Source organism: Ictalurus punctatus, chromosome 2, assembly GCF_001660625.3.
Source record: "Ictalurus punctatus breed USDA103 chromosome 2, Coco_2.0, whole genome shotgun sequence".
Classification (NCBI taxonomy): Eukaryota; Metazoa; Chordata; class Actinopteri; order Siluriformes; family Ictaluridae; genus Ictalurus; species Ictalurus punctatus.
The window spans coordinates 31,246,215-31,259,959 of NC_030417.2; the positions used below are offsets into that span (position 1 = coordinate 31,246,215).

General features: G+C 38.6%; 1 protein-coding gene across 1 annotated transcript in view; it reads right to left on the minus strand.

Annotated features, from left to right (window-relative positions):
• Nucleotides 1–655: 655 nt before the first annotated feature.
• Nucleotides 656–13,745, minus strand: part of LOC108274517 (neurexophilin-1) — a 31,914-nt gene continuing 18,824 nt past the window's right edge. Inside the window, exon 2 of the mRNA XM_017484728.3 lies at nt 656–3,867. Coding sequence (XP_017340217.1) covers nt 3,073–3,867 — 795 coding nt within the window. The 3' untranslated portion in view covers nt 656–3,072. The remainder of the gene's footprint in view (nt 3,868–13,745) is intronic.

Here is a 13,745-nt window from a genome sequence, read left to right on the forward strand (position 1 = left end):
AGTAGTGGAGGAGTTAAACTGGAGGTTAGAGTGTAGTTAAACTGGAGGAGGTTAGAGTGTAGTTAAACTGGAGGAGGTTAGAGTGTAGTTAAACTGGAGGAGGTTAGAGTGTAGTTAAACTGGAGGAGATTAGAGTAGTTAAACTGGAGGAGGTTAGAGTGTAGTTAAACTGGAGGAGGTTAGAGTGTAGTTAAACTGGAGGAGGTTAGAGTGTAGATAAACTGGAGGAGATTAGAGTAGTTAAACTGGAGGAGTTAGAGTAGTTAAACTGGAGGAGGTTAGAGTGTAGTTACACTGGAGGAGGTTAGAGTGTAGTTAAACTGGAGGTTAGAGTGTAGTTAAACTGGAGGAGATTAGAGTGTAGTTAAACTGGAGGAGGTTAGAGTGTAGTTAAACTGGAGGAGGTTAGAGTGTAGTTAAACTGGAGGAGATTAGAGTGTAGTTAAACTGGAGGAGGTTAGAGTGTAGTTAAACTGGAGGAGGTTAGAGTGCAGTTAAACTGGAGGTTAGAGTGTAGTTAAACTGGAGGTTAGAGTGTAGTTAAACTGGAGGAGGTTAGAGTGTAGTTAAACTGGAGGAGGTTAGAGTGTAGTTAAACTGGAGGAGATTAGAGTGTACTTAAACTGGAGGAGATTAGAGTGTAGTTAAACTGGAGGAGGTTAGAGTGTAGTTAAACTGGAGGAGGTTAGAGTGTAGTTAAACTGGAGGAGATTAGAGTGTAGTTAAACTGGAGGAGGTTAGAGTAGTTAAACTGGAGGAGGTTAGAGTGTAGTTAAACTGGAGGAGATTAGAGTGTAGTTAAACTGGAGGAGGTTAGAGTGTAGTTAAACTGGAGGAGATTAGAGTGTAGTTAAACTGGAGGAGGTTAGAGTGTAGTTAAACTGGAGGAGATTAGAGTGTAGTTAAACTGGAGGAGGTTAGAGTGTAGTTAAACTGGAGGAGATTAGAGTGTAGTTAAACTGGAGGAGGTTAGAGTGTAGTTAACCTGGAATAGATTAGTGTGTATTTATGATGCAGGCTCCAGAGTCGCCTGAGAGCCACAGCACAGTTCAGCACCAGGCCAGAACAGACCTACCACACCAGGCCTAGTGTGTATATCTCTGTATATCTGTGCTTCTGATATAGGAATTACCAGACAAGGGTTATCCGGCTAACTGGATGAGGAAATTGTCACTATTTGAGCATAAACAGTAAAAGACTGTTAGAATTATTGATTTGCATCTGAATAGAGTAGTAAGACTGGTGTTATATTTGATTGAGTTATTTTTTAAGCACTCAAATAACACATTTGAAAAATGGCTCCATGAGCAGTTCCTAATGAGATTATGTTGGATGGAAAGGGAGTAGAATGAGATAAATGGAATGGGTACAGGCTTCATAACTGAGCAAGACTCCAGCCTTTATATCAGTGCTAATGCGCAGGCCTAAGGGGGATACACCATGCTGGCTTTCTCTTCAGGAAAGATATACTTTTAGTTATAAACTCATACAAAGACTGCCATTTACCTTTTCCTTCTCTCTTTGTTTTTTCTTTAAACATTCCATTAAATCAAACAGCATGATGCTTTGATGTTCCACATTGCGCTAGTGTTACTACATTTAGCAACATCATTCAAGCCATGCTCATACCCCCCCACATTTTCTACATCTATCCTCTTCACTGTGTTCAATCAATACCCCTGACCACTTTCTTCTCTGTTTGTCAACTCCCTGACCGTCACAGCTGCATTTCTTGTCACTATAGCTGTTCTTTTACGGTCTCCCATCGCCCCTCCCCCCACCTTCCTTCCTTTATTTTTTTATGCTCTTTCATTTTCTGACCTCCTCACCCACTAGCAAAGTTAATCTGTTTATTACAACATGACCTTAACAGAAATGGTCATTAAATCACTTGAAGGTCAAGTTGACTGCTGATTTGTCTAATGCAGTAGTTTGGCCCGTCAAAAGATTTCCCAGGCCAAATGAATATCTGAATCTATCCAATCCATTGAACAAAGTCTTTAAATAAGTCCTAAATGATAATATTCTGCTTTTTAATCACAGATTACAGGCTGACACTAGCAGAAAAGGATGGAACAATCTTGCATTCTGTGGGTAACTTATCATGCTGAGAAATCAGGAGTCCTGTCAGCAACAAAATGTAATCTTTTTCCCCCGCATCTCATATGGCTAGAACAATAGAGCGGATGCTGCAATTCATACTCAACATCTCTCTCTGCTTCACATTTAATTAAAAAGCGTCCTAAACTCTCTCTCACTTTTGCCTTTTCTCTCTCTTTCATTTGTCTTTGCTGTGTTTTTGCATGCTCCACTGTCTTAATCGTTTCTTCTTTTCTCGTTCCTCTTTTACTTTGAGAACACTTGCAGTTGAGGATACCCAGAGGTCATGTGTGTCTAAATTGTTGTTGTTGTTGGCTGTTCTGGAGAGTTCAACCTGAATTATACACTGAAAATATAGACTTCTTTTTGTCCTCAGGAACCTGAACACCACCCCTAGCATCTGCATAGTAGGCGTATTGAAATCAACATAGTAATTGTTCTTTGTTTTTATGATTTCTTGGATATGTATGTCACCTTGCCCTGATGTAGGCCCGATGATGCATAAAAAGCACACCGGTGGGGGTTGCCTGTCACCAAAGCCTCATGTTACGATGTTAGGATGCTCTCTCACCCGCATTCCTGCTCTAGAGAGCTTGATTTGCATATGTTGAGCTTTGCAGTCACATTCGTCAGGATTTTTTGAGAGTTTCTTTAAAGACATTTATCACAGGAGCAAAATGCCTTACATTCACCTTAGGAATATTACAGATGATCAAACACAATCCCATGAAAAAATGCTCTGTTTGCAAAGGGGTCTTTTCAGAACAGGTACGATTCCCTAAAAGGTCCCGTATATACCCTGAAGAGAACGTTTCTATAACTTAAAATATACCCACACCTCCCATATCAATACTTCCATCCTCATCATACTTTCATGCTCTTTTCTCCTCATCCCTTCCTCCTTGGTTGTACTGTTTCTCACTTCTTCTCAAATCCCATCCCCGTCTTTCTGCCCCCTTTACCCATTCCCTTCTATCCAGAGGGAAGGTAGGGCATCTCATTGTGGTAGTTGTAGTCCGGACAGACCTTCTGCACTAGCCGGTAGTCTGTGCTGTAGAAGGAGATGTAGATGCAGATGACCTTGAAGGGCTTGGAGCAGATCCAGGACACATGGCTCTGGGTCTGCTCCTGGAAGCAGGTCTTGGATGGGTCATAATTGCACAGCGAGGTGCGCTTGCTGCGGTCCACCTTCTCGTAGTCCACACGGCAGTTAAAGATCTTGGAGTCCTTTGGGTACACTACGCTCTGGCGCTCCAAGTCGAATTCCACTGCCTTTACAGGTGGTACCAGGCTGACTGAGATGTTGCCCTGGCCTGTGGAATTGTGGCGGAAGTAGACACTGAATGTCCCATTACCGTGGTCCACAATCTTGCCAGTGATGAGCAGGTTGAGACGCACTGTCTTGATGTTAGAGTAGAAGTCACCCCAGCCAAACATCTTCTTAAACTTGCCTGTCTTGACGATGGGACGGCGCTTGACACGAGAGCTCGCTGAGGCATCATCATCAGAGCTGGTGTCAGGCTTGAGGAGGTCACTGCCCAGCATCTCCCAGAATTCTTGCTTGGAGAAGGGTACAGGTGAGCGGTAGGGTAGCTCTAGCGCTGAAGCATTGGCTGCTCGACTGCGGCTGTGCAGCACCCAGCGGCTGAGGGGGGAGACAGAGCCCTGACCGCCCAGAACACTCAGAGTCTTAGAGGGTTCTGCAAGAGAGGAGGACTTAGGAATCAGCGAAGAGGAGGAGTGGTGATCTTCCTGTGCCAAAACCAACTACAGAAATAGAGAGGAGGGTATTGGGGGGGAGGGATATCATGGCATTGGTGTATAGGGATGATTAAAGTGGAAAGAGAAGAGCAAGAGGGTTGAAAATGATGGGGATTTTGTTTTGGTTGATATGAAAGAAGAAAAAAAGACAAAGAGACATAAATTAGCATTAAATATACCACAAATGCCAAAAATACTTCCTCAACAGAAATAAAGTTCATAAGCCTACTCCATTTGAACTTATTTATACAACTCCCAGTGTCCATGTCTCACTATATTGCATGATATTGCATGTGAAGGCTCTAGTCCCCTTACTGCTCATCTGCTCATAGATTGTACAGGGCAGAACCACACCACACCACACACACACACACACACACACACACACACACACACAGAAAGAGAGAGATTTAACCCCTTGTCATGAGAGGGGAAGTACTCTTCTTGAAAACAGAATAAAATGTTCAAATATGTAATTAATACTTTTAATATTTTAATAAAAACTGTTCAGTACACAATGCAAAGCTGACAGGAGAAAAATACACAGAGAAGAGAGAATAATGAAGACAGTGATTTTACGTCCTGAATCGATTTCTTTTTAGTTAAAATGTCTAATTGATTGTGTTTTTTTTTCTGATGAGTGCATTATGATTAGTATAGAAACTGTAAACTACCAGGTTTTCAGAAACTACCAGGTGCTTCTGTGTTTGCGTGATGATGTAGTATGTCTGTAAAGATGTGCAATTTAAGATCCTTTCATCAGACAAACATGAGGCAGTCAATGGCAAACCATCAGATTAAAAAAAAAAAAAAAAAAGCAAATATATATGGTCTGAAAAGTAGATAAATCATTGATGGAAAAAGTGGCAACAATGGTCTGGTATAAGTGCATAGGTATATCAAACTGTAAAGACTGAAAAAAGGGTGGCCATCTAGCTCCCTAGTGATTTCTTTCATTTGTCCCTCTGGGAGAACCTTTAAAAAGGTTCTGTGTCGAACACTTTAAAAACAAAACAAAAACAAAACAAAACAAAACAAAAAAGGTAAAAATGCTTTAGAAAGCTAGAAATGGTAACAAAGTTTGATTTTAGTTTTTGTAAGTCTTCACAGACATTTAAAGGAGCAGACTGTCATTTTAAGAGCCCTCTGCTACCTTTGAAATGAATTGCAGTTCCATAGTAAGGAGTTTTCCGCCAGACATCTCCCTGTCTGTTGAAATGACATGCCATGCAAGTTGCCTTTTTTTAAAGAAACCGATCAGAGGCAAGCAGCTTTGTGTCTGGTCTGCTGTACCAATATTTCTCTATGGTACTTAGAAATATTAGATGACTATTACACGTCTAGACACATTTAAACATTACAAACTGCACCTTCATGTGTCCAGTAATCCTTACAAAACATATGTTAAAGGAGGAAGGAGAATGAAGAAGACTGGAAAAATGAAAAGTTTCGAAGCAGGTGGAGCTGTGCTTCAGAGAGTGTGTGTTTCAAAGAGATATTGAGAGATGAGGGTGAGAAAGACATTATCGTCCTCTTGGTACATACATGGCTTAGTGAAGTGGCAAACAGGGAGAGGGTGAGTGGGTGTAATGGATAATTATTACATGATAATGATCTGTTTGAACACAAACACTCATGCACACACCATCCACCTTCAAGAGCACAGCTGAAGAGCTCCTGTCTTTTAGATCAGATGATGGAGTGTGTGGGTGCTTTTTAAGTTATGTGTGTATGTGTGTGTGTGTGCCTTTTCATGTCACTGTAGTCGTAGTGCATCAGTGAGCGGCGTCTGTTTGATGTATTGTTCATGTTTTGTCTGTTCCTGTCCACTCTTTGGACTTGAAAATATAGTCTGTCATATCAGTATTATTAGAGACACTACATTGACCTGATCATGTGCTACAATAAATTAATTAGATTCATTAATGTGTGTGTGTGTGTGTGTGTGTGTGTGTGTGTTAGTTACAGTTAATGTTTTTAATTAGTTTTGATTTTCACTTCATTACATTTTTTTATTTCAATTTCCAAAAATGGCGTTTAGTTTTAGCTTAAGTTTGTGTTATAGTTTCCTGAAAGATATTGTAATATTTTTTTAAAAATAAATTTTTCTCTTTAGATATTTTCAAAATCCAAAGATATTCCGTGATTTCTTTGTGTTTGGTCTTTGTAGATGACGGAATGAATGCAACCAGTACACAGTACATTAAATATAGGTGTCTTAAATCATCTACATGTAAAGGTTTTTTATTTGGATAATTGCATGGCAAGTTAATATAGTTAATACAGTTAATATAACTTTGAATTAAACTATGGGAAGTGGTTTTGAGTTACTGGTCAGATGGGTGTGAGTTTAAATCCCAGCACTGATGTGTTATTGTGAGAATATGTTGTTGTTTTTTGTAAAAATGGGAAGATGATCTGAGCTGTGGTGCCATAATTTGACTGCATGTCAATTACAGCATGGCATAGTGAAAATAACAACAACAACAACAACAATAATAATAATAATAATAATAATAATAATAATAATAATAATAATAATAATAATGATGTAATACAGTTTCACACTGATTTCATTTCAAAATTGTGAAATATATTCCTTCAGTCATATTGTGTATATTCATTTGATCATAAAAGGCTTTACTATTGGTACTATCACTGACAGAAAAGAATCACAAAATATATCATTTTAATGCTGATAAACTAAAAATGGAAACTCTGGTCAGTTTTAGTTAGTTCTAATAATCCTTTAGGACAGGAACAGATTTATCAAAGATGTTTTAATCGCATTTCCATGCTATTACTGTTGAGAACTCCTCATAATAACACAAATTGGACAGCAAATCTCTGCACTGCTGTTACCTATAAAGAAACTAGAGCGCTCCCACATGTCCTAAATCTCAATTTAACAATTGACTATAATAACTCTGCTCTATGTGTGCTCATATTTCAGAAAAAGGACCAAAGAAAGAGAGTTGGCAGAAAGCACAGTTGGTTGTCTGTTTTTTTTTATATTATTATTTTTTTTTTTTAAATCTCAGGCCTTGACTGATGCTCTGCCTGTGCTTGCGCATACATGTTCTTCCTTCCATGTCTGATCTAGCCATCAGACTATATGACTTTGCATATTCAGCCTGTGTATCGCTGTGTGTTCTGGATGGCTGAGAGTCTGAGTTCCTGTCCCTGGCAGAGCAGTCATATCCTCTGCATTTAAGCATCTGTCTCTTCCATAATGCATGGCACAGTGTCTCAGTCCTGATCCCTGTACCCACTCTTGCACTCCACACCTTCCATATTCAGGCTTATTCCAGCTTAATCAGGCTTACTCATGCCTTCCCTGCCTCATTCCACCTTTTTGTATCTATCTCTGATCTTGATAAGACAGACTCCAGTCCATCTTGCTCATCCAGGATTAGTGTGCCACACTCACTGTAATTCCGGCTTACACACTCTTCTTTTGTCGGTTACTCATTCAATTCATCTATTAACTCCTTTGTAGCCTCTGTTTCAGCTTGAGTTTCAAAGAAAACAAAAAGAAAAGAGGGGGAAAATGGAACAGCAAAACTGTCGGATTAATAGCTGGCCGTGGCATGTGCGTAATACCTAAAGCCCTTATCGCTTGAATAATTCTTTAATATTAGATGGATTTCAAACCCACTAATATTCAGTTTCATGAAGCAGCTCTCAGAGTGGTGGCACACTGGTTAATTAGAGTTATGAATTTGAAATTGAATTACTCTGCGCAGTTCCTTTGCTCAGTAAATCAATCTCCTAGCGGAAGGACCTAAGCTGTGGTTTTGTGGCTTGGGTTTTATCCAGCCGTGTGAAAGCTAATGCAGTCCCTCACTGGTTTACGGGTTGACAGTTGGGCCGAGTGGGGTGTCATGTCTAAAAGAGTATAGTATTGATCTCAGTGCCCTTGTTGTACCCTGCTGCAGTGTGCTGCGGCTTTGGGTATTATAGAGCTTCTTTTTTTCAATGCTTGTACTCCTTAGCAAAGTGATGTAAGATTTATAGATTTAATTCCAAATGGATTAACCACCAGGTTAACTGTCATAATAATGAATTAACATTATTAGAACTCCACCATGCTTATGTATGTTTATCCATTTAAAACTTAAATAGGTTTTAAATTTCAATTCATGCTCTATTTTTATGTTAATCAACCATTATCAAAGCTGTTATAGTTACAGATATGATTATATTTAAGTTACAGTTGTAAGAATCCAATTGACTGGACAAAATATAATAAAAACATGTGTAATTAAAGCTTCAAACAGCATTTTCGGGGGTCAAGCACCCAGACTCGGTGAGCTGCATATTCGCATATGCAATCGAATCTTTGCATAAGCAATCACAGAAAGCAGAGCTATAACTATAGGGAAAGGGATTCAAGAATATATTTGTATTTTAACACATTTGCCCGTTATGGGAGAATGGTTGTGAATAGGGGAGTTCATTTGATACCTTTTGTACAGACAGGTCTCAAGATGATGTGAGTAAAATTTGGTGTAGATTGGATAACATTTGGAGGAGCATTAGCAAAACATTAGCAAAAATGGCATTTAGATGGAAGCATTTTTTGGCATGTTATTGTAACTTTTGACCAGTAAGTGGTGCTGTCACAAAATTTGTTGCATAGCCTCAGGTCATGGTCATGAAGATGCTTACCAAGCTTTGACAGTTTTTGATGGTGGAAAATCCAAGTTAGCAGAAACTGACATGATATGTTGTGTTGAACTCATCTCGAATCAGGGAATCCAGGGGTTCCTGGCTTAAATTTTGCACACATGGTACAAAAGTTATGACCATAAACATACTTCGAAATTAGGCCCAAATTTGACCCAGTGGTGGCGCGAGAGTGTTTGCAGTGCTTGCCCCAAAGGACTAATGTACATCATATTTGAATAATTTGAATAATTTATATTAATTCTTATTAGTTAAATAAATGTACGGTTTGATTTAGAGATTCTTCACTAAATTGGCACATTGATAGGAAGTCCCATCTACATTACTATTAACAGTTAAACACCAGGCGATTCAACTGTTTTGAATGCAAACAAAAAGTTTTATATTAAAATAAATTTCACCACACCACATCAACCTGAGATTAATGAAATTTATTTAATTTCAAATTATTTCATTTCGTTTCGTTTTGATTAAACTAATACTCTACAGTAATGTATAAGAAGTGATAAAGTTTGGAGAAAGCATAATCTTAAAAGTAACTGGCCTAGGAGTGTTTTTTCATGTCCATGTCTGCCACTACAGAAGTTTCAGACGAGTATTTCCATGATCTCCAGCCTGTTACACTGTCACATGATCACTAGTCAAACCTCATATATAGCTCCATATATAACCCAGACTCTTGTGTCTCTTGATCTTCTCTGCCTGTATTGCTGTGTTGTTTTGACCATAGCCTACTTCACGCTTACCCATTCAGCTGTGTCTTGGTTTATAGTTGTTTGTTGATGATCATTTGTCGGTCTCATATTCTCACCATTTTTTCTCTGTGTGATAAACCTGCACCCAGGTTTATCATCTGTCTGCCTTTATGACACTAGATAAGCAGAAAATGCCTCATGATGCTCATGTCCTGATATTAAAATCACTTCCCAAATGACAGTACCTCCTTTTCAGACTGTAACAAGAGTTGGTATGACCAGAACACTACCCATCAAACTAACAGGCAAATGATGGTTCTATTCTTGAATCAAAATGTAAAAAAAATATTAGAGATGCACCGGTGTATCGGCCGATAAAGGTGATTTTTCATCCGATGATCAGGGCCGATTTTTATATCCTGTCAATCAAAAGAGGGTGGGAAAACACAGATTTCGTGCTGTGTGTAAAGACGTGTCTTTATGATGTCTTTTTCAAGTCTCTTGTGTGGAATGACGACAAAACCGCAGTTTGTAATCTCTGCACTGATAAAATTTTACACCGGACGCTGCAGCAGTGAAGCAGGAATTTTGACGTCGAGTCTAATTTTTTTCCCCCCACGCCGCTCACGCTGAATGAAAGAGGTACAGTACACCGTTGAAAGATTTAAATGAAGCTGAGTTGACAAAAAAGGTATATACTGCATAGAAAAATATATTGGTAGAGTAGTACGTTTCAAATCCAGTTAATGTTAATATATAAAAAAGTTGATATTATATATTAGCAGTTTGATGTTCAGTGATGAAGTGGAAATGCTTTTGTTTGTGGAGAGTGAATGTGAGACTAACAGGAGGTTTTTTAGAATTCAATGTTAATATAAATTAATAACATTCAATAAGTTAAGAAATCTTACTTTAATCTTCAGAATTGAGTTGATGTGTTCATGTTAATTAGAATAATGTGTTTTGTGTTCATGAGACCAGTTACTGTGAAACAACTTGTTGAAATGGAGAGAATAAAGTTTTTATTTGCATTTCCTTCAGAATTGTGGAATTAATGATTAATAACAATGAATTATTAATTATTATCAATTTAAAATAAGGCATAAAAGGCAGAACTATCGGTATCATGGTAAACAACACAACGCAGCATTTAAGAAATCCAGGTCTAGATCTACTGCTGATCTACTGAGGTGACAATAATGAGAAAAAAATCTCCCTGCAATGGAATAAGGCAGAAAGAGAGGAAGCAGCCTCAAAAAAGGAACCCAAATTCATCTAGGCCAGAGAGTAATATATTTTTGGAACAAAATATTGGAATTTTCCTTTAATACACTGGATGCATCATCAAATTTGTGCTGTGGCATTGTGAAAGCTGGCAAATATGTCCATTCTGTAATTATAGCTGCCAGGCAATGACTCGTTCACTAAAAAGCTTTGACTAGTTCCGAGTGGCATATGGCCTGTCCCAAGGGCTCTTCCTACAGTTTGACTCTGAATGCACTAATAGACTTCCTCCATTGTACAGTGTGAGCCAGGCTTAATCCGTCTAGGGGATATGTGGCGCACTTCACCTTCCCCCGCTCAACCAAAACAGCCTGCACTAGAAAAGCCTGCCAGCGTATCTGATCTTCCTGATATCCCCCATGTGAGACCTCTGCTGGCCCTGGATTAATAATGAATAAAAATAAGAGGCAGGGTAGACGTATTGATTTTAATCTATTCAGGCCTCTCCTTCATTTCTCTCATGTATTTTCTAACTCTTTTCGAAGAGGCAAGGTTGGCGTGGAGTCAAAGCTGAGGTGGTGGGTTGATGAGAACAAACTGCAGCATTCCCCCCTGCACCTGCCGTGCCACTATCACTCCATCCATTCCCATCTCTCTCTCTCTCTCTCTCTCTCTCTCTCTCTCTCTCTCTCTCTCTCTCTCTCTCCACTCAGGTCGTTGCATCCCTTCCGAACTCTACATCAGACATCTTTTCTTTCTCAAGCTAACAAATTAAGGATAGCAACAACACCCACATATGTAAAAAAAAAAAAAAAAAAAAAAAAAAAAATCAACTTTACCAGCACTGGGTAAAAGATAGAGATGACACATGATGTGATTTGACACATCTAGTACACTAGGAGTCAGTCTCAGCAGGGGAGCAAGAGCAGCATTAGACATAAACAGCCTATTATGAAACCTAAAGAGCTTAGAGAGCCCACTGATGTCGTTTGCAGCAGAGGCAAACTGCAGTTAGTATATTGTGATAGAGAGGCATAATTATGTGCAGTAGCCAATGTGAAATATTGGATATTCGCTATAGTTTGCAATCTGAACCTGAGGAAATTCCCAAACTTGGATACCGTATACTTTTCCCTCACTCTTAATTTGATTTAGAGCGCCTGCCAGATGCGTAAACATAATTTAGTGATCAAGAAAGCTTGCAGGTTTAAAATATGGATTTTAAGCAAAATCTTCTCTAATACATGTGTAATGTGGAGTAGACCTATCAAACCTTTGGCTGATAATTGTCATATAAATGTGATTAATGATGTAATTATCTCTTTGTTGACTTAACACTAAAGCCACTAAAGTTTTCACAACTGACACAAATGCTACGGTTATGCATGGCCAGAAGTCAAACAGAGCAAAACTGGCCATGTTTGAGGGTGGGAAGGATGGTATTACACTCTCCCCTGTCAGTCACAGTGACACTAGTCAATCAGGGGTATCTGTGAGCTCAGGTATGCAGAAGAAGGTAGATTCCCATGAATCGCGTCCCCTAAAGCGCTTTCCCTGAGTGTGTTACGCTTCCCTGTGATACAGCATGAGCAGCATCACAAGACGTGTCTCGGAGGAAGCATGTGTTTGCCACCAACTACCATCCAGGGTGGCTTCCTGCCTTCCATCATGTGATAGGTTGAGAGTTAACTACTGGGTGGAAATTAGCAAGACCAAACTGGGGAGAAAATGGGGATAAATACAGAACATATACTACACACATTTATCTCGATGCCTTTAGGATTGAAAACAACAATTAAACGGAAAACAAAAGCTATTAAAATGATTACTGTTCCATACTGTTCTACTGAATCTAATCTTCTCCTGAAACATCAACTGTATTAGCAATTGTAGCTCTTACAATTTAACTAAATATTACTAAGACAATGCAGAGTTACAAAGCCTTTGCCTGAGAACAACAAATTGAAATATGATTGTGCAGTTATTTGATTAAAGCAAGAAACTAATTTAGACTGAACACTGTGTTTACGAACTACAAATATTTATATGGAAACATATGATTATCTAATGATTCATTTATTGAGAACATTTTCACCTCAAATAATCCTGATCGAATAAATGAAATTAGGGCGTAAATATCCTGTCTAGTCTAAAATATGTCTTACCATACCACATACCTCACCTCACACACACAAGAGAAAACGAGCAACCTGCTTAGAGGCAAAAACAAAATAAACATCTAACACTGACAGTGAGCAGAAATTGCCCCAAATATCCCGAAATGGAGGCTCAAGCTTCCAATTTATGTTAGAGCCTTGAAGGTCTAGAGAAAAAAAACATGACACCTAATGTAACATTAAATAACCCATGACAAGTTAGTCAGCAAAGCTGCTCACCATATATTCCTTTCTGTTGAAGCCCTCCAAAATATTCTTAAAGTTTTATGTGTATAATTAAATTAATTTCCCATAACACTAATCTTACAAAAGGCTTTGACTGTATTGTTATGCAACCTCACACAATATTTAAACCTCACAAAGTTGGTTTTTAACTCTCGTATCTACTGAATATGACTGGAGTCTGCTTATGCAAATTCAGAAATAATAAATGATGACAATCGTAGCTATTTTAACGTGTGTAGCTAAATGTTTTATGCATACCGCTGAAAGGTCCTGTAGTCTCTCTCTCTCTCTCTCTCTCTCTCTCTCTCTCTCTCTCTCTCTCTCTCTCTCTCTCTCTCTCTCTCTCTCACACACACACACACACACACACACACACACACACACACACTTAAATTACATTATACCAATATGAAACATTATACATTATGGCTGATATAATGCAATAAAATATTAGATTATATCAGAAAATATATTTGTTCATTTTTAACAAACAATGTTACAGGGGCTGTAATCAATAGAATCACTGATGCCATTAATCAACACATCTGCCATCATGGCAACATATGGAGAGAAACACATTAGTGAGCTTCTGCTTGGTGTTCAAATCCATAACAAACTGCAGGAGTGTGGAGAGGAAACGCCGAACACAAAACGTGAGCCAAAAACATTTGTGGTGTTAACAATTTCTTTGACGTTGCCATACTGGAGATGAGAATAGCAAAACTCGAGCAAAGTTCTGGAAGCAAATTCAGCTCACTGTTTTCATAATAAGTAGCTACTACACTGTAGAACCGGATAAATTCTTTTAACTCAAAACATTTGAAGAAACCAATTACCTCAAAATAGTTGATAAATCAATTTCTTTCAGCCAAAT